The sequence below is a fragment of the Balearica regulorum genome, chromosome 2 (assembly GCF_011004875.1).
Source record: "Balearica regulorum gibbericeps isolate bBalReg1 chromosome 2, bBalReg1.pri, whole genome shotgun sequence".
Lineage (NCBI taxonomy): Eukaryota > Metazoa > Chordata > Aves > Gruiformes > Gruidae > Balearica > Balearica regulorum.
The window spans coordinates 161,888,417-161,915,417 of NC_046185.1; the positions used below are offsets into that span (position 1 = coordinate 161,888,417).

At 40.1% G+C, this 27,001-nt stretch overlaps 1 protein-coding gene across 5 annotated transcripts in view; it reads right to left on the minus strand.

Annotated features, from left to right (window-relative positions):
• The window catches only part of SCN5A (sodium voltage-gated channel alpha subunit 5), a 218,959-nt gene that overhangs the window by 130,646 nt on the left and 61,312 nt on the right, over positions 1–27,001 (minus strand). For all 5 annotated transcript variants that reach the window (XM_075746729.1, XM_075746728.1, XM_075746727.1 and 2 more), the window contains exons 7-8: positions 20,969–21,199; positions 5,741–5,804 (exon numbers count right to left, since the gene is read on the minus strand). In XM_075746729.1, the coding sequence (XP_075602844.1) occupies positions 5,741–5,804; positions 20,969–21,199 (295 nt within the window). The remainder of the gene's footprint in view (positions 1–5,740; positions 5,805–20,968; positions 21,200–27,001) is intronic.

Genomic DNA, 27,001 nt, shown 5'->3' on the forward strand with positions numbered 1-27,001 from the left:
CCACGTGGAGGATGGATAAAGGCAAAGGAATGTTATTACAGCTGAGAGAGATCAAAGTGCTGCAACCCTGTACACGTCACAATGAGTATGCTTGACAGTATGGTGGCGTGGAGAACCTACCATAAAAATGTTGCTTTCGGTAATCAAGGTGACTATGAAAACAGGCATCTGATGCAATTTTAGGTGCTGGCATTTTACCTTAGTAAAATGTCACAACACAGAAGGAAACAAAGGGGTTTTTTGACGATACTTTAGAAAGTTAGGACTCAAAAACTTTGAGGAGTGCTACACCACATGGTGCTTCCTTCATCCCTTATATGCAACATAAGCTCAGTGACAGCAGAATTTACCAAACCATACAGAATCTTGCCCCACATTGTACATTATTTTAATGTACCCTGTTAAGAAAAATCAAGGTCATAGTGAGGATAAAGGTAGCTAAAGTTTCTATAGCAACAGTTACTAGGATGCAGTTGCCAAAGGTGCTTTCTTGTTGCATTCTGAAGTAGCTTTTCTGGCTGCTTTTCCTTCCTGTTCACTACTCTTTTTGGTAATATCAGTACAGACATGATGCAAATGTGCTTTCATTGTCAGTATGATCTTGTAGACTATTCCTGCCCACGAGCTGAATATACAGGACATATCATGTAAAAAAATCAAGCAGTCTGACCTTGAGATCCGAAGGGGACACAACTGACTTAAAACATGCACACTTTTCTGAAAAGCCAGCTTCCTGTGGTGGTTGCAAGTGAAAAAGTAAAAAGAACAAAAACAAGTTTATCTTTTTTTTTTTCCTGCTTGTTTACTTTGTACATTGATAGCATCTTGTCTGTTTCTTTTTCTCCTAATGGACAAATTACCTTGCTGTTTCTACTGCTCTTCCAGACCTTCAGGCAGAAGGGGAAGAAAAAACAGCAGTCTAAGCACAGCAGAAAAATGTCCCTGTGAAATTACAACAGGATAAAGGTGGAAAATGCTTTAGAGCTGAAATGTATCTTCCTTTTTCATGGACAGATAATTTCACGCTGCTGCAGCACCTGCAAGTCTTTACTCTGTGGGGAAGCACGACACTCTGCAGTATGGTCATCTCATCAAAATGAATGGCTAATAGTCACGGAGAAGGAGTAAGCCATAATTGCATGGGTGGTATGAAGCAGGTTGGTGCGGCCTGAAAAGAGACGGTTCCCACAGCCCACTCTCTGGGAGATTGGGTCTGATGATCGCAGCAGAGCGATGCCTGGTAAAGGCACTGCTGATGTGCTCTAGCAGGATGCCTCGTTGGATCTTAAGGTGGGATCAGGACTACATCTCCTCCTGACAGCAATGCCCTTGGAAGCTTCCTTGCTTCTTGTCTGGTGTTGGCCATGTCCCATTGCCTGGGGCCAAGCACAGAGTGCTGGGGTTTGTCCTTGCTGTAGGTCCCTGAGCACTCCCTAAAGCATTGTATCCAGCTACAGGTCTTCTCTTTGGCACTGTCACCATAAATACTCATCTATGGATATGTGGTAATTTTCCCTTCAAGGGCTACTTTCATACAGCAGGGTAGATGTCTTCAAAAGGCTTGTCATGCTTGATTATAGGCAGTGTATGGTGCTACTTGCTATCACCTGGTCTTCTACAGCCCTTGAAAAGCATAGTTCACTTGATGCTAAGACTGGATTTCCTGAAGGCTAGAGCAGCTTTCAGCTTCTGCTCCTAGCTAAGACCCAGTACAATTCGATCACTGTACTGGATATTTACTGGACCATCCTCAGGGCTAAAACAAGGTGTTCAAATTGGATAAGCTACTACACTGGGGATTAAATTGAAAAGTGAATTTATAGAATTTGTAATCCATTTGAAAATCAGACTATCTATCTGAGCTTTCTCCATTTAGTTTAACAAAATCAAATACAAGAAGCTGAAATTGCAAAGACAACCAACTTGGACAAATCCCAGTGTGGTCACATCCAAAAGAACAACCAAATCTAACCCTGAAACACATCTAGAAACATGAATAATTCTGCAAATACACTACTTTTTTTTTTGTTAAAAGAGCCTTGCTGTTAGCTCTGCTTCCAGTGTCCGCCCAATCTGTGACACGCATCTCAGAGCAGAGGATTTTTCCATTAACGTAGTACTCTGAATGTGCTTGTTGTGAAACACCGAGCACATGCCACTAGTGTTCACTTTGAGCCAAAGAAGATCTTTGATCACAATTATTTGATTTTCCTTCTACTCACAACATATTACGTCTTGTTTCCATTGGACTCTATTCCTTGTAAATACAAAGTAAATTCTTGCAGTACATCAAGGAGAAAAATGCAGTTGGGTAAACAAAACGAAAAGCAACACAAAAGTTCTATTTGATTAAGTGAAGAAAAAACAAATTTCAGGCATCGTGAAGAAATCTTCTGAGGTATCATGTGGGAAAGCCCACAGACAGGTCAGTCCTTGCATAAACAAGAAATATGCCATCTCCCCAGTATTCCTACCATGTCTCTGCAGTATGATTTTTAAAGTAGCTCCTTAAGGTTTCTTGAGCATACCTAAAAATGTTTTTTCTTCCAGCTGCCAGTTAAAGTACTAGAGACATGTTTGTTGCTGCTGAGTGACATACATCTATTCAAATCCCTTCTGAACTAGAATCAATATTAACTACATCCATTACCTCCTGCTTTATCGGCAGTTTGGGTGCTTGTTCAGAAAACAGTCCCTCCTAGTAATGTAATAAAGCCCCCACCTTGAAGATAATTAGGTTGCCTGTGATACAGCATCCACTGATGATCATTTCCCTGCTGATTTTGGCCTGCTACTCCAGCTCAGGTTGCAGTCTCCATCGCTACACACTCTTACATCAGACCATCTGAGTCTCATCACCTAATAATTGCCATAGTAGATTTATTTAGATTTTTTTTTTTTTACTCTTCTATAATAACAGCAACCAGACTAACCTCAGAGTGTCATTAACATGCTTTTAAAAATGCACTAAAATGGCTTTGTCAATTACCTCGAGATTTAATATCCCGGCCACAGCACAGATATCCCTCACTCTAACAACCAAACCCTCCAGGAGTGCACACATCACACCACCCTTCCCCACATTTCCTTTGGGTCCTCAGCGTATCCCAGAGGCTGAGAAGTTCAAGCTCCAAACTGGGAGCAGAAGCACGCTGCAAAAATGCTGCGAACACTCAGACATGGCCAACTGTCTTTCCTGATCCCCCTTTCTGATGCCTTGATGGGTTCCCAACTTAAGCATCCTCACTTGTCATTAATTTCATTACTAATAGATGGGTCAGCCACAATCTGATGTATCCACTCACTCTTAACTCGCCTCCACTGATCCTGTGGTGTCGCAAAAGCTCCTATGCATTCTGATTTTGTATTTTACTATTGAATGCGCATGCTCTTGGCTTTGACCATTGATGGATAAGAGAAAACAAATCCCACTCTGTTAGATACATTGGTCTGTAAATGATGGTCTCTTTATCCTAACGGGTGGGAATACATGACTTTGCAAGTCCCCTGAGGCCTTAGGATCATCTTTCTAATTATCTTCTTGTCTTTAAGCAACAGGATGACTGGCAGGAACTCTGTGCAAAGTATAGCAGATGAGACAATACTTGCTAGTCCTGAGTTAAAAAACAGTGTAAGTAGGAATATTTTTTCCCCATTTTTAGGCATTTAAAACAAACTCTTACCCAGTGGTATTAAATACTTAACTAAAACAGCAAGAGGCTGAAGAAGAAAGAACTGAAGCACAAAGGGAAAGTGGGTCTCCCTTAATGGCACAAACACAGATAGTTTTTATGTATTTAACAAAACAAGCACAAGGACTCTAAGCGTGGGGGTGGCATTTTCCTTCTCACATACACAAGAGCTGGGAGTTCTCCCCTGGCTGTTTCAGGCTGTGACTCTCGTGGGCATAGTACTTCCATTGGAGGCTTTCTCCAATCATGGCTTTTTTTGCTGACACATTGCAATTTATTGACTTTCTAAGGAAGGAAATAAGAGTGGTTTTGCCAATATGCTTTGCTAGAACCCATACAAGCTACTAATATGTAGGTACTCCATGGATATTGGATTGATATTTCTCTTTCCACTGTTTCGGCAATTCCAAAGCAGTAGTCCCTAAACTATGCCTCACAAACTATCTATAATCTAATCAACCATTTTGACATTGCTTACGGCCTTAGCAGCCAACCACCACCACAGTTCAGGTCATCAGGGAGAACAATGTATAATATTTCATCATGTACAAAATGTTGTTGCTCTGCAGAACATTTCTTCCTCAATATTATTGCCTATTGCCTAGCAAAGGCATAAGTCCACCAGCACAGGTAGGTTGCCAAATCCCCAGGAAACATCCCAGTAGTCTTGGAGTCCAGCCTGAGCCTGGATAAATGCAATGTATTACAATCAACAAAGCACTTCATTAATGAACGCTGACATTGTACCTTCCTTGGAACAAACAAAGAGGAAAGCATGGCCCTCTGCCCAAGGAGCTTACAGTCTGAATTAGACTGGCAATACAGATCAGACACACAAGAAATGCAGACGGAAGGCTGACACTTTGGCTTTCCCTCTGTTTTAGGCAAATACAGATACAGGCAGTGGCAGCAGAGAGTAAATTGTCTCTCCCCAGGACCCCATGGCTTTTCTCGCCCTCCTGTCCACAAGCAAGTTTAGATTTTATCTTCCCTCCATCTTCCTCCTGTCTCCCTGTACACATGTGCCTCTTTTCGCATTGAGTTCTTCCTAATTTAAACCCTAACTTTTTTCAGGCTTCCACATTTAGGTCTACCAACTTAAAACATCTCCCTCCAAATGTAGATCATCTCACTTCCTCCCCTTGCTTGACCTAGGTCATCCATCTCCCTGGTTCAAATACTCTCACATACTTAGATCACAAGCTCATCCATCCCACTGCTCTAAGGTCTTTTCTTCCTCTTCCTACAACTTGCATGGCTTATAATCTCCTCTGCTCACACAAGATTCCATCTCTCTCCATCCCATCTGAAGTCTTTCAATTCCATCAAGGTCCTGAGAACCTGTCAAAATCACACACTCAAACAATGCACTTGGACCCTGAGGACTGGATGCAGGAGGAACCATTAGCATCTACAGTAGGGAAGTGAATCAAGTCCTTTATGCAGAGCAAGTTAGTATACTACAGGAATTATTCGGAATCTCTTCACTGTCTATACTATAAGAAAATGAAACACACATAGTCTATATGTACATAGTCTATCACGTACAAAAATAGATCACAACTCAAAAGTGAGTACCTTCCCACCTCCGAAGCATGTTATTTTGGGGACTAACATTTGTTGATTGGTTAATCTTCCTTTGCCAAAAGCCAAGAATTCATCATCAGTCTAAATCCCTCCAGCTTTTCTGTTTCCATTCTTCTTTCATTTCCTTTAAATACTCTCCACTTGGCCAAAGTGTTACTTAGCTTTCACTATTTTTTTTACTGAGAAATTTAAACATATTGAAAAAGAACTGTAATAAGGCCCCTAAAGATTTTAGACCTGAACAAGTGACACACACAAACCACTCTTCCCTGCAGTTCAGAAAATTGTATTACTATGCACAATATTGTCATTATCCTCTCTCCTATTATGACTGACACAAGGAAGTTGAAATATCTACTTCATGCTGGTGAGAAGTAGACAGAACTGAAGGAAAATGTAGGGGAAAAAAAAAAAAAGCAACAAAAACAAACCAGGACTGAAGATATTTTTAAAGCACTTACCCAGCATCAGTGCTATTGCCGCACAGTAACACATCTTCTGTACCATTTTTTATGAAATAGTTCACTGCAACAGAAATAGAGAAATGGCTTTTTAACAAGTACATTCTGGGAACGGTAACATCCAGAAATATCATCCACCAACCAGCATATTCAATTGGGACAGTAATTGAGAGATAAATGGCATGCTTTTGCTTTCCTTTGCTAATCTTAACTTTTATAAATTGTAAAAACAAAGATTTTTTTTTCAAAGCTCTTTAAGCACTTGCTGTTTGTATTCCAAATCTGACCAGTTTAATAAGGTGGCAGCAAGACTGTGGGCAATGTTTGTAGGAACCAAATGTCCATGTCCCTGGCTGTTCTGAGAGTGTTATTACTGAATTCAATATAGCACTACGTAGTGAAACCGAACCATAAGCTTGCCCACAACTCTACACTCATGAGATACATATTAATTGAAGTTTGTGATAGAAATTCCTGACTCATAGGTTAAAAATCAAACAGCTAAAAGTCAAAATGTAATAATACTAACAAAGCAGCCCACTCCCCCAATCTGGTGGATTCTGCTCAGCATAGAAAACATACAGTATAAAGTAAAAGAAACAGAAAAATATACCCTGTTAAAGATCAAGCAAACAAGGAAGTATTCATAAAGACAAATATTTATCAACGCAGTCATCTGTAATGGCAATGGAGAGAGACAGACACTTCTCGAGGGAGACTCAGAGGAGCAAGCTAAATTTAAGTGCTCTGGATCATTCCCTGGTTGACTATCAATGAGGCTTAAGGAAATTAGCATCCCCAGGCTAATGAGAGCCTTTGTGTACACACTCCTTCTTCTATCCCCAGCCAACAAAGTCTAACATTCAGAGAAACAGAACAGGAGACCAACTTCTTCTCAAAAGGATAAACAAATTCAGTTGTCCAGAGAGAGTCTGGAGAAAAGAGATGTTCTACGGAGCGTATCTAAAACCTGAATGGCAGTATGGAAGAATGGATAAAAGCATTGATCTAGAAATGTGATAAATGCAAAACAGAGGCCAGCAGCTGACTGATGGAAGGTAGATACACCAGTGTGCTTTACTGCAGCAGAGAGGATGGGATCCCCTGTTGACATAAGACATGGTGGCAGCCTTGCACAGCACGTGTTTGTGAGCAGTGGGGCCTCTGCAGATGATGCTCAGAAGAGGTTCTCCATTCTAGGCTAACCCTCTGTTGTGAAATGTTTTAAAAATCAAGAGTGACAGCTTACCCAGGCAGGCTATGCAAAGAATGCTCAATGGCACAAGCCACTGAACAGATGTGCTGTGGCGCTCTCAGTAAGCCGCGAGCAGTGGAAAAGCCCTGCCCTGCTGCGTGCCAGGAGGGAATTACTGTCCATGAGCTTGTGGTTAACGAGGGCACGTGATGGTGTTCACAAGTTATCAGAGCATATATCCTGCTCAGACTGTATGCTTTTCCACTTTGTCTTACATGTGGGCTTTCTAACGAAGCATCATGACTGACAACACCAAGCTGTTCAATATGGTTAAAGATCTGTGATCACAACAAATGGAGGAAGGATGTCATGTCTTCCATCTCCTTTCACCCTCCACTTCTGCTCGTGAAAGACTTGCTTTTCTCAGGACAGATGGTATCTTATTTGGGATACATAGTGACACAAACCCATCAGACTCTGGGGCAGGAGGAAATATGGCACAACCATGAGATAAGAGATAGACAAAAAACTGCAGAGGTTCTGCACCTTGGTACGAAATGGTGACCACATGGGATACCTTGAACTTCACAAACATGCACTACTCTTTGGGAATCACAACTTTTCATACTGTAAATGCTAAGACCAGGAGGATGATAGAACTGTCACCGTGTGTTGACCACTTTCTTTGAGGGATGACTGAAGCTCTGGAGCACAGTGCTGGCTGAAGATGAAACCAACACTTCCTGGTCATGAGAACAAAGTCGAAGCACATAAGTAAGGAGGAAAAGGAGACTCTGTGTGCAAACAAGAAATTTAAAATCTCAAGAACAGACAAAATTCTGTTGTCTGCTGTTGACTTAAACATTTACATTTCCAAAACAAGCAACACGGTAGGTGTCAAAGAGTGCTACAAGATGCATGCTCAGGAACCAGTACATCGATGCTGCTGGGAGGGGGTATCTTCACCACAGAGTCTGCAACTGCGCAACAGTGTCACAGCTACCATGCCAAACTTCAGCCTGAGGAAGAGCTGAATTGCTGATTCCCGACTGATAAATGAAGGGGAGATTAGAGTATTATACCCAAGGAGACAAATCACTGCATTATCAAAAATGCGCACAACAATCAATTTGTCACTCAAAGCAAGTAGGTTTGGATTTTGACCAAGCATGCTGGGCAATCAGAGGTCTTTACGCATCAAGCAGTCATCAGTCTTGCTTTTAAGAACAAACCACCTTGGTATCCTATTAACCCACGGCCTCAGCTTTCCATCAGTTAACTCTAACATGGACAAAGAACATAAAACCTTTTTCATTTACAGTAGGATTTTCTCTCTGAAACATAGACTGCTCAAAGTGATCAACACCACCGGAAAACACAATAACTTTTTCATTGTCTTGGAAGATTCCAAATAGTTTTTGTTTTGTTTTGTCATTTTCTTCACTAAAAATTTTCTGCATGTCAGAAAACAAAATAGGAAAATGAAAGTGGAAAACAAAACTGAAAACCTCCATATTAGATTGTTTTCCAATTTTTAAAGTCAAATCAAGGCAAAACAATGACATTTGTACATATATATGTGTGTACATAATCTTTGTGCAACATGCCATTCTTACGAAAAGAAAATTATCTTTTTTTTTTTCCTACCATCTTTACTAAAATGTTGTCACAGTTATGGTGTATACAATGCCTTTTAGGAACTTTTCTACAGAAATTTACAGAGTAAAATAACTACTTGATCATATTAAAAGAGTTTTAAAAAATGGTCAGAATAACACTGGCTTCATATAATTTTCTAGTCGGTCACACATTATTTACTCCATTTGTGCTAAATAAACTCATCTATTTTTCAATAATACAAAACATTTCCTGTCAGTACTCAGCAGTCAAAAATTCAGCAAAGTATGTTTTCCAATAACCTGATGTTATCTTCTCCAAAACATATGCATATTTGTGCCTAAGCCTTATAAATACATACTAAGACCTGTATCTCCAATGCTCCTGACATAGTATTATTTGTGTTAGGTTCCTTCTGTTGCCATTAAATAAGCGTATGATGAATCCATATGTTGGTGCTGTCTTCCCAGGGCTTGTGTTTTAGAGGTGCTGAGTTCTGTAACATAATCCTGTAAAGTGAGTTTACAAGCAGCTTATTACTTTCTTAGAGTTTTGTCTACTGCAAAGGACAGCAAGATGATGGCAACTCCTCCAGCCAAAGTGGCTCAAGCACCAGTAAACAGTAAAGATTTGGCCCAAACCCACACTCGTTGCTGTCTACAGGGTATGACAAAGGTCACACTACCATAACTTCCCTGCAACTAGTACTTGTGACAGTTGGATGGAAAATAGTACAGATTTACCTCCATCTGCTATGAATCACATCTTCCTTGGTGTTGACATTAACACACCTGTAGCATCAAAGAGTAAAGACTACTCTAATGAATTCCCTTAATATTTTTGAGGAAAGGGTTAATAATATTACTCAGCACAGTTACACATTACATTATTGTTTGGTAGGGACTACTGATGATTGTCTTTAGATGTGACACAGAGCCCAGATAGCAAAACACCATGACTATGGAGTGGAGTAATGTCTGCTCTTCCCAATCACCAGCAAACGGCCCTTATACTAAACACAGCCCAGGAAATAATGTTCACTAATCCAGCTCTCAGTTACATTTACATCAACCCAGAGTAAGTCAACCTCTCCAACATCCTCAGAGCTCCTGGCTTTCCAGGGACACCAAGAAGCTTGGTAGCAGCCCTAACGATCAGTGGTCCCTTAAGGCTTAAGTTTGCCACAGCATTGGGAAGATGAAAGTATATCACACAATTTTTTCCTCCAATAAAACCATGAGTTGCTGGGTCTCCTGCAAGTTCATGGTCTGCCTCCTACACTGCTCAAAGACACAGTTATAACCCCAGTTTTAAAGCTGCTGTACACAAGCAGTGAGGAAATACACAAATTCCTCTTCTTGTAACACCTTCCTTCCAAAGTCAATTCCTCAAGCTTCTCATTATTTCTGCTCTTTCGTTCTACACTTTTTTCGCTATATCAATAACTTTCAGGTTTCTGCATTGCTCCCTTCCACACCAGGCAATTCTAACACAGAAAACATTCGCCATGGATCCACCTGTCAAGTTAAGAAAAAAAAAAAAAACAAAGGCAAACTTCCTCAAAAAAAATTTATTCTAATTAAAATTATGCTCCAGCTTATACTTTCCACAACTATACCACACCACTGAGCACAAAGCCAGTGGGGTACACTGAGCTGAAGGGTAGAAGTCCTCTTCATTTCTATGCAAAGGAAAGGAAAAGTTTCCAGTTCAGAAAAATGGAAAAGGTTACAGTCAGCTTAGAAAATATGGCTTCTGAGTCCAGCTTCTGTTCCCTCTTTGGAGATCCAAATGAAATTATATTTTGACTTGTCTTACAACAAATTCATTCCAATTTGAAAAAAAAAAAAACCCCACTATATATTATCACACTTGCATAAAACGCAGCATTCAAATATCATTAGTCACTGCCCAGAAAAGAGTCCTCTGGCTGACTTTCTAACAAAAACTTCAGAGAGGTGTCTGTTATCTCAGACTATTTATTGCAGCCACATGGGTGTTCACTGCTTAGAGACTTTCTCCCTGTGCTATGGCTGGCATAGAACACTGACAGCCACCAAACGTCCCGATTCCAAATTTAAAATGCAATTCAGAAAGCCCCATCACCTTATAGGAGTGATACGTGACACAGAAACAAAATAGATAACACCCCCTCATTGCCCTTTCGCCCACCGGCACAAACACACTGTACCTCCTGGTAATACATAATAATTAAAATGAATCCTTGCTGCACTTGCTGTGTGCACACTGTGTCACATACGGTGAAGTCTGTAATAAATGAAATTGAGTTTGAAGATGAAAAACATGCCTCACAAAAGCGATGGTACAGGCTGTATTAAGGGTATTATTAGGGAAGAATGCTTGGGAATAAATGGCGCTGCCAGTTAGTTCTTCCCTGCTAAAAGGGGTTGCAAATAATTATAATAATCAGTTACTCTCCTGTTGCTCACTCCATGACAGGGGATCTGGCTCTCCTCTGATGTCCCCTGGCATTTGCTGCTGCCAGCCCTTCTGCTGGGTTTCGCAGGCTCTCAGGTGTTCTCCTCTCCCTTCTTGTTTCCCATTCTTCTCTCCCTCTTCCCCTGGGCACTCGCTTTGGGTCCAGCTCTCTCCTGCCACCCTACCCCGTAACTGCCTGGAAGGACATTTTCAAAACTTCAGCTAAAAAAGGAACAGGAGGAGTTAATTGTGAGGATGGTTGGGTGGGATGAGGGGCAGAGTCCAGGCAGCCAACTTTTTTTGAGGATCTTACATACAACATTGGCTAATACATGACTTTATGGCTAACTACAGCCCTGAATTCTGGGCATTAGCTATCCTGCAGGAGATGTGGAGAGGCTGGGAAGAGGTCGTAGAAAACCATACAACAAGGTGCTGAGAGGAAAGTGGTCTCCTTAAGCTCGAGTGTCTCTGGTAGGCTCCTATCAGTGCTTCCTCCCATGCTCAGAATAAGCCAAAGACGCAATTTCCCAGCCAGGGCTCAGCAGTCACCATAGCACAGAAAAGAATGTGTTCAATTTTGATAGTACAGCTTTTTCCCTCTTTGAGAAAAAGCCACTAAAAATATCAATCAAGCCCTCTGCTAGGTGGCTCCTGTGCCCTAGGAAGAGGCTCTGAAAGCCTCAAAGATCCACAGTACCTGGTTTGTGCTGCCTGTACGATCCAAGGGAAGGAAAAGCACATCAAGGAGGGAAGGAAAAACATCAGGAGCATTTGGAGGTGCAGAGAATTTAGATGCTGTCAAATTGGCTTGGGGACCATGCCAAGTCCATGAGCATCCCGAGGAAGACAAGACAGGAGACAGTGACTAGCAATAAAGACACATGCTGGCTTTTAAACATCTTCAAATAACCTCCTTCCATGTCTCTGTGTCTGACCAGTCAGTGCAGACCCACGCTCTTAGGGCTGTAGGCTGCATAGCACGTAACTAAAAGCACATTTAGCATCACTTGTTTAGACATACGCTTCACATGAAGAGGCGACAAAGGGCTGAAGTGTGCTCTCTGTAAGTTTTGTAGAGGTTTTGTGTTTTATGGAGTATTTTTTTAATGTGTTTCACACAAAAGAATTAAAATCAAAAGCTGCTACAAGGGTTGAATGCATTTGTGATTCCAGACAGATGCCAGCAAAATAGAAGAAAATACTCGTGCTTGTACTGTGATAAAGCAAACAAATTAATTGGATCAAAAACTGACTAAGAGACAGAAAACAAAGGTTAAGATGAAAAGTCAATGTGCAGTATATCTGCAGGCTAACAAAGGGGTGTATCTGCACCACTTTATTACATTTATAAGTACAAGGGAAAGACAGGGTGAGCAGAGAGGTGATAAAATAGATTATACACAGTATTTCCCAGGTAAATCAAGTCCAAGGCCAGGAAAAAAAAAAAAAAAAAAAGAGTGGAGAAATGCAAAGTGAGATATTAAGTAGTCAGAATGTGAAGTAAAGCAGAGAAGGAGAAAATCTCACCCATCCATAATGTTGTCAAGTCTAAAATTCCTTGTATCAGTTCAGGTAAGAGATACAGATTTTTTTAGGGACCCTTAGTCAACAATTTTATGTAATATGAAGCTGTGATCAAAGAAAAGCGTAATATGAAGATGCAAGAGGAACAGGATGGAGTACTATAGAGGAAACAACCTATAAACCAGTGGCATGTCTCATCCAGAAGACAGACCACAGCATTGCTTGCAATGGGGTACCTGCTGGACTGGACGGTATTGAGAAATGTGTAATGAGAATGACTGGGAAAAGGTTACTAAGAGCAATTGAAAAAAATAGAGATCTTTTATCTTAGAAAAGAGGTGACTATCAGAGTCAAAAATAGCATGAATTCTGGAGAATGTGAACAGGGAGCTTTGTGTGCTCCCAGTCACAGAATGTGATAACAATGTTTTCTGCCCTAAGAAAATGGGGGGCGAAATAAAAAAAGAAAAAATATTTCAAAACTAAAGATAAAGGAAATATTTTTCACCCCACTTGCCATTTCAACAGCTGAAGTTACTGCTGCAGAGTGCCCCTGTGGCCAAAACATTCAAAGAGAGATTTGTTGCTTACGTAGATAAGGATATCCAGAATTATAATAGTTAATGTTAATAAAAAATTATAAAAATATGCATACTTCAGGCTGTATTAATTTCTTCTGGAACATGTGGGGCTGCTCTGTGCCACAGACAGATGCCTCTGTGGGTATACCAAGGCCTGACTGAGCCTGGCAATTCCCATATTTTATCTCCACCTCACTTGGGTGAATTGAGCATTGATGAAAAGTATCAGGAATAAATATTTCTTCCGGTGGACTCACGGTGCACCTGGGTTGACTGTTCAGAGTTGAAAGTGAGCGCTACCTCTTGGTTTGCAAGGCACGTTATTGCTGAACCTGGAGCAAGCAGAAGCCCTTGGACAGCCTGCAAAGGGTACAGATGGGGTCCTTTCAAATGCCTCTTTGACAATCACTGCGTGAGTCAAGTGGTATATTAGTTTGGTAGTTTATGAACAATTAGAAGGAGCAGGAAAACTCTGAAAATGTTCAGTCTGAATCTTTAGTGGCAGATCTTTCTTCTAGTAGATCTCTTCTTTCTGTGATCAGTAAAGCAGTGATGAAAGCAAAAAAAAAAAAAAAAAAAGTATATGGGGAAGAAATCCTCCTGTTTTTCAAACTGTTCCAAGAAAAGAACTTGCTTTTTCACCAAAAAAATTCCTATTGAATGGTCAGGAAGAGACTATACTGGATACAACTGTACCAGTTCCTATGTTTTTCTGATCCTTGCACTTCTTCTGCTGGACATTTCTTTTTCTATTTAGCTTAAAACATAGAAGTGCACAGGTACAATACCCATGTTAATAACACATCAGAGCATTAACGTCTGAGCATTTATGAAGCTATTTATCAAAAGATCCACAGCACCTGAACAAAGCCACAATATTTACAGTTAACGGCAGAGTAACATGAATAGATTCCATGCTGACAAGCACGGTCTGAAAGCCCAGAAAGGCTCTTTGTCTTAATCATTGGTTCACATACAATCATACATAATAAAACACCTATTCCAGTCTCAACCTGATTTATTGCTTCCCTCTTTCCTCCCACCTCCATAATTACTCATCAAACACTCACTGTCTTCTATTATCACCTCAGACAACACCTCAAACACTTCAATTCTTCCCAAACTTGCGACATTTATTATCTGACTTGGACATCATTATTTTCTACACAGTTCTCATACAGTTTCAGAATATCTGTTCATACAGTTCTATTTCAGTGGTTCTGAAAGCAAAAAATGAAGCAATCATCAGGCAGAGCCAACAATCAGGCACAGAGCTTAGAGAAGATATACACGCATCTATATACACACACACACAGAGTTTTGTGTATTCACAGATATATGCCTCAACATCCATGCCTGTTTATTTCAACAGCGCATTACACCTAGGACATCAAAGAGAAGGATATGAAAAGACTCTAGAATTATTTCACATTGGTCTAGAACTGCTCCTGATTTATCAGCTCCAAGCAGTCAGAGTGGCTCTAATTGCATTTACACTATGTGCAAGACCACTTGCTTCCCACAAGCCTGTGATCCCTTCTCAAGAACCCAAGAAGACTATGATTCAGATGGGTATCACATTGATATTCAGCAAGTTGCTCTGCAACCAAAGGTCATCTATGAAGTGTGCTCACTTTCTTCAACCTTAGGCATCTAACATGGCTGGTTTAGTTACACCATCTACGTAAGCTGCCTAGTATGATTAAGGGATATAAAATGAAACAGGCTCTTCCAGAGGCCACTGCAGAAAGTTCCTTCTCCAAATTACTCCTAAAGTTTTGTTGGGTGTAATTGGGAGCTGCAAAGACCAGGTTCCTAAAATAAGGACCTAAACTTAATGTATTTGTACATCTTTCTAAATACAGAACCTGAAGCAACCATACGTCTTCCAGGTCTAACTGGAGATTACAAAACAGAAGATATTACATTTATCTTTATCTGGATTTTTTTTTTTTAAATAATTAAAGCTTTTTTCCCCAGACCGTTGGTAACTACACAGTTCAACTTCAGAAGAAGAGAAAAATCACTGCCATGAAATGAATGCCAGAAACTAGTCTGGAAGAAAAAAACAACAAACAAACCATCCTTGAAAAGTCATCTTTTAAGCTATAAAAATTGCAGTTGATTACTCCCACTAAAAGGTTAATAAATCTTAAACTTTTTTTTTTATTCAACATTCTGGATAGGATTATCTAAAAGAAATTACAGTTTTTTATTTTACCTTACAAGATACTGATTTTGAGGGAAAACATACATCAAACACTTTGAAAACAAGAACCTTTCAGAGTGTCTTAAGTAGGGTATTTAGTTTAAGGAAAAAGAAAATACTGGGGTTTGAAACTATAATCTCCAAAGTGTTTTTATAATAATTTTACTATATTTTAAAGGGGTTTTCTTAAGTGTTTTTTCCTGTGCATTCAGCACTTACATTGGGCCCTGCTCTACAAAAGAACACACTATTTAAACTCAGATTTCTACTTACTACGTACTGACTAGTCAATAATCCATTTTAGTAATGGAATACATAAATGACATTAAAGATTCTGCAATCACCAGCCATGTGAATCAACTACACTCAGTCCATCGGTACGTCTTTTCTCTCTCTAAGCCAGTGACATCTCTGACATCATATAACTTTCAATCCACTCACACATTCATAAAGCTTCACTTCATCAAATACATCTTTAATTTAAACACCACAACCTAAGAGATGCTTTCAAGCATGCTATTTGCAGCTGCTTTCCTAGAAATCTTTACAACTACTGGAATTAAGCTTGCAGTTTTCCAATCAGCTGGTATTTCTAAACTTTTAGCTCTCCTAAAAATAACTGACAGTTCAATATCTCTGATATTGATATCTTGATCACATAATTTTCATAATGCTGTGGATGTAAACTATCACTATTTTGTACTTTTTTTTTTCTTTATTTCTTTTTTATACATGAGCACTGCTGTATTTATGCCTTCAGATTCCCAGGTTTGTTATTATTAACGTTTAAAAATAATCCTCCCTGGGCTAATTGATTGCAGTCCCTTACCAAATCCAGAATTGCAGATAGGAAAATAATTACTTGTCAGGAGTCAGTGTTTTCCCAGATAAATGAGCTGGGCCTCCATTTTAAGTTTGCCATTGGCACTTTACATCAAGAATGTTTTAGCCTGATTCTACCTAATGCTCAATTGTCCCCCATCCCATGCTCCATTCATACAGGCAAAGAACAGTCCTACGGAGGAAGCTGAGAGACCTTCTGCTATTTCTGTCTTAATCCTTTTTCCCCTTCCTAGGATTGCAGTGGTAAGCATTACTCATTGAAGGCCAAACCAGACTGCAATAACTGTTCTGATAAGCCTTTTTCTTAGAGGTTGGTACATAAATTGTGAAGACTAGAGTAATTTAAATTGGTGGAAAGACTAGAAAAATCCTCTTGTTCATCATGGTATAGATATGCCCATCAAAGGGCAGATTGAGGAGGGTCTAAACAGGTATCTCACCTTACCACGACTGCTGTGCCCAGTAGCTAAGCTGAGGAATCCGAGGCACCTGCGGTAGCTTAGAGGAAGTTTCTTTCATGGAAATAAGCTTTTAATGATAATGCCAAGAATGTCCCCTTCTTGACAGTCTGATTAGGAGTATTCAATGTCACTTTTGTATGCTAGGACTCAGTGAAGTTAAATGGTAGAGATCTCTCAGCATGAACTTTCCCACTGAATCCCCACGCTGAAGGGCTCTATCTCTTGCTTTCCCAAGTTGCCTGGCATTTCCTCCAGCTGCAGGAGCCATTGAAACAATGGAAAGAACAAACAAAGTGTTGGGCGAATAGGTAGGAAATCCTTATTCCTTATGGGATTTAGTTTATATGATCACGTCATGGTAGATGCACAACAGGAGCACCCAACAACTCACAATGCTGGCAACCTTGCAAGGTAGGATTGACAAGTTTGTGCAAGAAAGATTAAGTCACAGCCAAAGGCCTGGAAGGTAAAAGAGGTGTGTGTGCTGACTGCTTATGTGTCTATCGTGCACAGAAATTGACCAATTTTTATTTTTTTTTCCAGATTTAGGGAAAAAAACATTTTTCTTCTGCCACCACAATTCCTGTCACCACCACTTCTGGTGCTGGTATGCTGCCTTTACGGGTGGTGGAGACAGGAACAGAGGTAGCAGAGAAGCCAGGCAGCACCTACACCATCAGCCAAGGCAGGCGTGATGAGCACAGGGGTAGAGCAATAAAGTACATGTGGGTCTTGAGTGTGTAGCTAAGGGCAGGAGTTCCTGAACCCTGGGGGCACGATGGGTATTTCCTTAAGGATCAACCAAAAAGCAAGTGTTACCACGTAATTGTGGTTGAGGCAATGATGATGCAAACGAAGTTTATAAACTGACTTTTCCCCCTATCTATAAAATCAAAACAGGAGGACTGAGAAGGCCGATGAGAAAAAATTTCCTGCTGGGGGGCTGAAAGGAGCTAAGGAAAGAGGATACAATTTAGTCCAGATAACAAGCCAAGTCCGAATAAAAAAGCAGAGCCAAAGCTATCCCAAGCCTTCTACAAAACGAAAATGTCTCCTGTACCAAGTGCCTGTGGCACACAGTCATCTCAAGCTAAAAAGGGCTAGGAAAGACTGAAAATTGAGTTCTTATCTTTCTTTGCACATCATGACTAAGTGTCTCAGATATTTCCTATGCAGCACCAGGCAATTCTTCACCCTTTTAAGGGATTCTACTAATTTTTGTTTTTCCATTCATGCAAAAAAGGTTCAAAGGACAAAATGATGCCATTTCAGAGGGTCCCTGCTGTCCTTTAAAACATTAAAATCTCTCTCAAAGAATCCAAAGCAAACTTTTGCTCTCCAAGAAGAGCAGGATTGGTATATCACCCTGTTATGATTCTCTATTTTGGTGTTGTGATGAACAGAATTAACAATTCATTTTTCCAATTTTGTTTTTGAGTATTTTTCACTCCTCTATTTCTTTACATCCTTCTTTTAAAGTGTTATTATGAATCTCTGACAGTACTTCAGGTCTCTGTTTTCTGTTTTTTAGATTAGAACCCCCCACTCCAAACCAAGTGACTCAGCCACATCATTGGTTTTGAAGACTCCAAAGAGCTTTTGTAATTGTCTGTGCTCCCTTCAAGTGAACTCTACTATCTCAACACATTGGCCAATTTTCTTCTCTACTTCTTCTTCAAAATAAACACTGACACTACTCTCTGTTTCTTAATATATTCCTCTTTTTATCTAATTTGGTTTGCCTACACTTTAATCTAACTGTATGTATTGCTTAATTCCCTGCAGTACTTGAAATTCGGACTGTTATTAAATTGTGGTCAGTACTACTCTGTTAAACAGTCAATTCATTTCACCATAATACTTATGCAAAGTGAAGTATAAAGCACTATCCCATCTAGTAACAAAATGAGCCAGTACTTCTATTTCTGAATTGCTTTAGTGCAATAGTCAACATTAAATGAAAATCCTACTTAATACTGTTCTCCCTAGCCTAATAGCTAAGCCACCTTCTCCAGCATTTTGAGGAACACTTCATTATTCTTATTCAGAGGTCAGTACATTTTCCCTATAAATCTACTTTTCTTCTAGTTCTTCAGTGGCCAGCTGCACTGACTCAACACTTGTACTATTTAAATAATTTTTGTCCATCCACTGTAACTGACGGCTGTTTGCCATAACGCACCGACTGTTTATTTTCAGATTTTATGAAAACATTCATTGATATTATTATTATTACTTACTATTAATACCACATGGTCAAATTTTAATTCACTTTAATCCATTCTCTGACCAAGTTGATTATCTTTGTAATAGGTAAATCTGCTTTAGTGATAACAAGTGTATTTTCATGACCATATTAACCATTGCTGGATTTCCTAAATGGATTTATGGGAGTGTCTCCCCTCCTCCCCATATCAGGGCCACACAAATAAACTTGCTCATGATATGCTGGAGCAGCTGGACAATTCCTCCCATTTAAAGCAATGCTGCAGCTGGCCCTGACATTAACTAATTTTTTTTTGTTGTTGTTTAATAGAGACTATGCAGTGATACATTTACACTACTTCCATTTCCAGAGAGCCAGACTACCTTCACAGCTCTATTTCATCCCTTCACCTTTATTGCAGGGCTTTAAACTTCCAGCCATCACTATTGTATCTCTCCATGCGTCTATGAGAGCAGGAGAGCCGCACCTCACACAGCTGTCGGTTAGCTGTGGGTGGAGGAACCGTGAAGTGCCTTAATCCACCACAGGTGCAGGGATATCTTTACTAGCTCCACAACCACTCATCTCCAAGCTGGAAGCACAGAGAGCATGGGTTGGAAAATGTGGCAGCAGGCTCATCGCTGGCCAGTGTGGGTCCAGTGTGGTTTATTAGCTAGACGAGAGGCTCTGGTAGAGGGACAGTGAAGGAACACATAACCTGATGATCAGGGTCAGTCCCAAACACAACTCTCATTCAGCTAGAGCTTCATGAGCTGCCCTTTCTTAATGCTGTATCAACCACATCATGTATTAAAGACCAAAGCTGAGCTTTTTATTCCTTGAATGAAACCTTTCTAACACCACTGCTTCCAGGGCTGCTCAGAGTGCAGGGAGAGGAATTGAGCAGAAAGGCCAGAAGATACCAGTGGGGAACAGCAGGACTGCCCTTGGCCCAACCCCTGGACTACGTAGCCTGGTAGAAGAGGTGTACCACCCTGAGAAGCCAGCAGGGGCTGGAGGCAACCTTGTGCCAGGCATTCGACAGAGCCCTAGGTCAAGCCAGGCAACTTGCACAAGTCGGGGTTAGAGTTTCTATAGTGCAGATGGACAGAGATATAAGAATGAGGATCTTAGTGTCCACACAAGCAGAGCAGAGGTACCCCATGACGCTATGTCACTTCCTCCCAACCAAATTCCCAGTTAATGAGTTCATTATGTGCTTCATTCTTCTCCTCAAATGAAATAAAATACCCAAGGTCACTGGTCATAAGTTCCTACCAACACACATCAGTCTGGCTGCTCCCTTCCCTCAAGAGTATCGCTGAACTGTCTTAGATGTGAGTCCATGTCCATTGCGATTGGTGTGGGTCCTCCCGTGACTCAGAGGGGTTTGGAGCAGCAACAGCTGGGCCACTTGTTTACGTTCTGAAGTTTATTTACATGAAATGCTTCTCTTTTTTTAATGTTAATAAGTTCAGTGAACTTATTTCATTGTAATTCAAAGTACAGCAGACTGTAAAAATTGCTTTGGCCTAGAAAACAAGTCTTCTGATAATAAACATCAGAGCACCAGACACTGCAGGATGGCCCAACACAGATAATGAGTTAGGGCCCTAATAGCATAAGATTTCCTTAAAAAAAAAAGTTCTTGTGATCTTTCAGATTAGGAAATACTTTATTGCTCTGCTTTTCTTTTTTATTTTTAAGACTCAATTCAAATTTAGAAATTTTGCTAGAAAATGCAAGAGCTACAGATTGTCTCAGAGGAACAGTGTGCAAACCAGACCTACACACTGAGCTGAAATTTTTATGTGATCGCCTGATTCCAGGAAAGGGAACTTTAAGAAAAATATCATGAGACACTCTAAAACTGTGAAAATCATCAACGATGCAACAAGGACCTTGTTCTGTATCATAGGAAAGCACCAGAAATATTTTTCAGCATGAACAGAGATCAGGCATCACAGAGATCGGAAAGAGCTAATTAGATCTTTTGAAACCACATCAACATCATGAAGACCCAGTAGTCACATAATGCTGCATATAGATTTTGCTCAATATAATTAAAAAAACCCACACAACCAAAAAACTGAACCAAACAAAAAAAAAAAAAAAAAAAAAAAAACCAAACAGGGTAAAAAAGAGCTTACCTGGATCACTAAGAAATTCCTCTGAGGTGTTCCACATCCTACCATCCAAGTACAACGTGCCATTGGTGGAGTTAAACTTGGTGTAGTCCCTGACACACTTGTGTCGCAAGTTGCCCATGAAGAGCTGGAGGCCTATGAGGGCAAAGACACTCAAGCAGAAAACGGTCAGGATCATCACATCAGCAAGTTTCTTAACAGACTGGATAAGTGCCCCTACAATGGTCTTCAGTCCTAGGGAGATAAAAGCCAAGAATTTATAGACTGAGATGCTGAAACATGTCTGCAGATAGCTACTTTTCATGATGAAAATCTCCATGGAAGGGAAAATCGGAAGAGTTTCTACTACATGTTTGTAACTGGACAGCAGAAACGAGAGACAAGTGATCACTATGAATGTTTAGTTTGGCCTACTTTTGTCTGGACAAAAGTCTTAGTATTACTCTTACACAAGCACTGATTTAAAAATGGAGGGAAAGAACTGGATGGAGGAACAGTGAGATATAAAAATATTCATGGATAAAGAAAATACGGAATATTTTCATGGAGCTGCAGAAAAGGCTGTAAAGTCTAAATCCCACTGAAGTTTGAGAATGTGAACTAGTTTTAAATCACTGGGGTGATTCTGATAACTTTATCCCTCACATAAACAGATGAAGAGGTACAGAAATGTTATTTATTCCCTGACTATTTTACATATTTTAGTGCCAAATCCAGCTCGATGTCCTCATATGAATAATTCCTCTGCCTTCAGTTCATTTGCTTAAGACAACAAGAATTTGGGATTAGAAATAAGCCAAATAATATGGGCAATCAAATAAACCTAGTGGAAACTATTTGAGTAAAACAACCTGAGGCTCCAGCAATACTTGGGTGAAGTTAATCATTTTATAATATGTTGCCAATGTAGATAAATCATCTCATTACAAACACCAAAGGCTTGGATCACACAAATTAGCTTCTTCTGTGTTATTTCACCCTGTAACACTAGCTTCAGTTTATTATTCTATAAATATATAGATATAAATAATTATACTGTTTTCTCAAAAGATATTGCTTGCTTTTGAAGTGTTCCTGGAGATCAGCACTACCTGAATGCAACAAACCCCACTCTTTTTCAAAAAAAGACCCTTCTAAAGTTGTGTGCTGTAGCTGGACGCTAATATCAGCTGCACAATGGCAGCAATTTTGTTGTTTCTTTACTATTTGTATTTAATTAATACTCAATAAGTAGTAACCGGTGCTTCTGATAGTGTCACCAGTATGGCAGCAGTAAGAGAAATTGAGTTAAATGGAAAGAAGAAAATGCAAAGAGGAAACAGGAGGAATTCTCCTGGGCAATACTCAGAATCACGTTGATTTTCTCACTGAATATGATCATACGCGTTAAATCTCAGTTCCCTGGAATTCCACCCCAAGTATTTGACAGCCACAAAGGTTGAGCTAGTGCTGTATTATTTAAAAGAATATAAAATGTACTTAAGGACTCAGAAAGGCAAAATGCGGTTTTGGTCTTGCTTAAAATTCTGTGGTTAAAGGAAGGGGAAATCATATTTTCTCAAAGGAGGATGAGCTGCTAGAATGGCCAACAGGTCCATCAGTCCCTGAATCCAGCAGCCTAAAATGTTCCACTCCTGCATAGGGTATTGCCATGAGGTTAACCTGTGAATGATAGTAACGGCTATAAAATGGCCATTTAACCAAAATGGACTGACCCCTCAGGGGTGGGTAGCTCCCTTTCTGGACAAAATTTTGTTTGCCTCTTTAAAGATAGTTTGTGGCATGGTAAAGAAGGAGAGGTTAGACAGCTCCCTGCTCTACTCAAAAGTAGAAAATATTGCACTACGAACATCAGGCAAAAGCTGGATTTTCATACTGTCTGCATTCCTCATCAGAAAGATTTTACAAATGAGGTCAGTTCTATTCAGGTACCTAGAAAAAGGCCAGCTGTGAACTTTTGAGTCCATCTGTAGATTTGGCTACCTATTTTGATGCCGAAATAAAAAGTACTTCTTCTGATAATTATTCTTGGGTTAATTTTACACCTGAAGTGAAAATAATTTCAATTGTAGCCCAATTCTGAAGGACTTCCTGGGTCCTCACTCTTATCCAGTGCTAAGAATATAAGACTTTTAAGACAGCCAGGTCTTAAACAAGTAGTAAAGTGGGAGAAAAGAAATTTGATTTGTAAATGTCTTAGAATATTTTTCTATTTCATCTAATATTCTGAAATGTTTTCAATGATTCTCATCCTTGATTGTCCTTTGAATGCCCAGATGTTTCTCTACTGAAGCTCATGAAACTTGGGAAGTCCAAATGCAAACCAAGTCTTAAAAAAGGGAAAAAAAGCCAAACTACAAATTCTTTTTATTCTCTGTGAAATCCCTGCTGCAGGTTTATTTGTTTGTAATACAAATACAAGCTTGGAGCCTGCACTTGTATCATCTAAGTACGCTAATTACTCACATGAGAAAGTACAATGGGAGTCCTAATGTGAATAGGGATAATATTAGGAAACAAGACCTACAAATTCCTAATCACCAGTAAAGACTATCAGTTTTCAAAATCACGCCCCAGTATTGTTAATTTCAAGGTCATTTCATGAAACATGTTTTTCTCAATTTACTTCCTGGGGTTTTAAATAGAATAGTAATCCTATACTATTAGTTTTACAAGTTCATTCCTTGCAGGTATCAAATAATTTCTTCATGAGAGAGCTTTCTGCTTTACTTTCTTTTCTGTTGTTGTTTGTTTTAATAGCATACAGGCTTCTGAACAGTTTAAGAAAAGAATGCTTTAGTAATACAATTGCTGTAATTAAAGACCATTTAAAAATAACTTGTACTCTGCCTCCTGGACCTTTGTTACAACTTTCCAGGAAAACCATTTGGGGAGTGGTATACTTACAGTCTAACTGTTTTTTTTTCTCACCCTTTAAAAACAAAATTTGACCAGAAAGTTCAGTAGCATCCACCAAGTTGTTCGGCACAACTCACTGCTAAACAAAGTATTTCAATCACCATTTATGTAAAGTTTCAGTGCCTCATAAACGGAAGGGCTGAGGGGAAATAAGGACACCCAGAACCTCTTGCAGGTGCTCTGCATTTCTCTGAATCAATCCCATGTTTTGTAAAAGCAGTGCTAGATGTATTCAAATTTAGAGCACTGTTAAATCTTCTAGATAAATAATCCTCCTTTGAAATAGTGCCAATGAGAGCACTGCAATATAGCTTAATAGAAGATACTATTTATGGGGCATTAAAGGCATTTACTTAATTCTTGCAAGTCAAACATCAAACCAGGCAGCATGCAGAAAAAACCCCGAGGATCTGATCCAAAGCTGAGTCACATCTACACCTGTTAATGACAATGGGTCTATAGATTACTCCCTATGGAGTAATCGATATAGGCTTTTCCTGAATTACTGAATTCTTTCCACACTTCTGGGCCAAATCCTGCTTGCATGACATGAACAATACCACGAGGTCCAAAATCAGTGGAATGAGGGCTGTATAGGTAGCTTGACATCTGCAGAAAGCAAGAAGGATTTGGCCCAAACATCCCTGTTAATGCAGGTAGAAATTAACACATTCAGAGGTTAATCAAATAATCAATTTTCAAATGCAAATCAGAAACCAGAGAAAATGCAAGCAACACCAAACAATGAGAAATGGCAAGATCCCACAACACCATCCATTCCTCCTACAAGATGTGAGAAAATATTAGCATAATTCAGAATGACATCCATACCAGATGTTGGCAATCACCTACAGAACATCAGACACTTTCATGCACACTCTGGAAACGAGCAGGGAGAAAAAGCAAAAAAAAAACCCAAAATAAGAGAGTGTGACTTGCACCATGATTGTCCTCACCCAGCCTACTCCTTCTCCTGAGGATACACATGTGTCTTGTAAATGTCTGCATGAGTCATGTGCATGTAGGGAGAGAAGAGTTCACTCTTGGTGAACGTATTTTGTCACTAGCCACTGACACGTGGGGCAGCAAAGAGTTTAATAGCACGGTGGCAAACTTGAATGGTTGTCAGCATTTCTGTAGACCATCTTTGCATGAAAATGTGACTGTCAGGCCGGTCTCCAAGGAAAACGCAAATATGTCATGTACTTCTCACCTCTGGGATAGTTACTTCTTGAATTAAGTGGTTTACCCACCAGAAGGATGATATTTATCTCTCTGCAGGAGGACTTCAGCGAGACTGAAGCAATGAACGGGGGTCATGCTCCTCCACACAGCCTTAATTCTTGTGCTCCGAGCTCTGTTCTGGCTATCAGTGAAGCACTGGATAACATTCGCAGCACTATTTATAGCCTTTAGACTCACACTAACTTAAACGGGAGCTGGATCAGGCCCCAAAGTGCCTTGGCCCAATTTTCTATGAGGTCACCTTTCGCTGGTATCCTGTCATTTTATGTGAGATGTCTGTGATGTATATCCCTGTTCCAGAAAGAGCAGTGGAGCTTCTCTGGATACGGGCACTTCACAAAATCCTGGTGATGATGATGATGATGGCCTGCCTTTTCCAGGCTTTTGATGAGGAAGCATAGAAGGGTGTACCTCAGGGGTTTGCATTACCTCAGTCAGTAGTTATCAAAAACCATTGGTGATTTCCATGCAGATAAACTATGATTCAAGACCCTCTATTGCCAACAGAAGGGTTCTTATCGAGCACACTGGGACTTGGATACGCTGGTAATGGGAGACAAATGAGTGACTTCAGTGGGTTATTCTGCTGCTGACCATCATTCCTATCTAGATTGAAAACAAACGAATCCAGTTGCCATGGCAATGTGCAAGACGCTAATGAATAAATAAAATCACTGAGAGATAAAAGGATTTATGCTCCCATAGAGAAAATGTTACGTATTTCTAAGCACCTGAACATGATATATGAAGAAATTAAAAACTTTTTTCTTTTGATGTCTGGATACACAGATACCCAACTACTGTACAAAGCTCGACATCATGGGCAAACTGGAAAACAGAAAAAATGGGTGTGTTTAGTGCAGAAAAGGGAAAATTGAGGGGATCCATGAAGGTCCTCTGGCATGTTAAGGGCTGCCACAGAGGGTAAGGAACTGACCTGATGTCCTACACAGTGGCTGTAAGGTAAAAAATAATGAGCTGATAATGCACTAAGAGACTGTGAGGCTGGATGGCGGTTGGGAATCAGAGACCGGACCTGCAGGTGATCCATGGCCCTGGGGAACAGGAGATCCTGGCATGATGGCAACCAAACTGAGCCCCAGGTCTCCAGTGAGTGGGCAGCACACGGCTTGCTGGTATATTTGGGTTGCTGAATCTGGATCTGGACTGTCCTCCCAGGGCAAATCATCTAACGGTGAAAGTAATGAGGTGCTGGAACAGACTTCTCAGGAGGATCATGAGACCTCCACCTTTGAAGGACTGCTAGAACCAGGCAGGCAATAAATATCAGGCCAGGTCTGAGCTATCCTAAATGCAGCTTTAGGCCAGGGGAACAGACTGAGAGTTTAGGAGACCTTTCTGAGTCCTGTGAGTCTGTGTCCCCTAAACGTCCCTGTGCCTGCTTGCGCACTTAGAGCGAGGCATTAAAGGTAGGTGAGATTTTTAAAAGCACTAATTGTTAGCTTTACTGACTCCCCCTGGAGTCAATAGTGAAACTCATTGATTTCAAGTCAAGCAGAATGCCTTTGAAAACCAGCCTCTAAGTGCTTTGCTGGACAGAAGCCTTACACCACGGAGGACTTGGCCCGTTACTATCAGTAAACAATCTCACTGAGCATGCCGAGTCCAAATATGTTTGTGCAAATATAACTACGTGATGGAAAAGTGTGATCAATTTTATTGAGGAAAAGCTTAGATATTTGCAGAGGAGAATACATCTCGGCGTTCTTCACCTAAGATGTAAACGAGGAAGCAAAAATAACAACCTTCTTTTCCTCTCTCTAGCAGTTGAACCCAAAAATCTCATGGAAGATATTAGTGTTCATCATCTGTTCATTTTTAAGCCTATTGCAGAAAAGTATTTCATCTCAG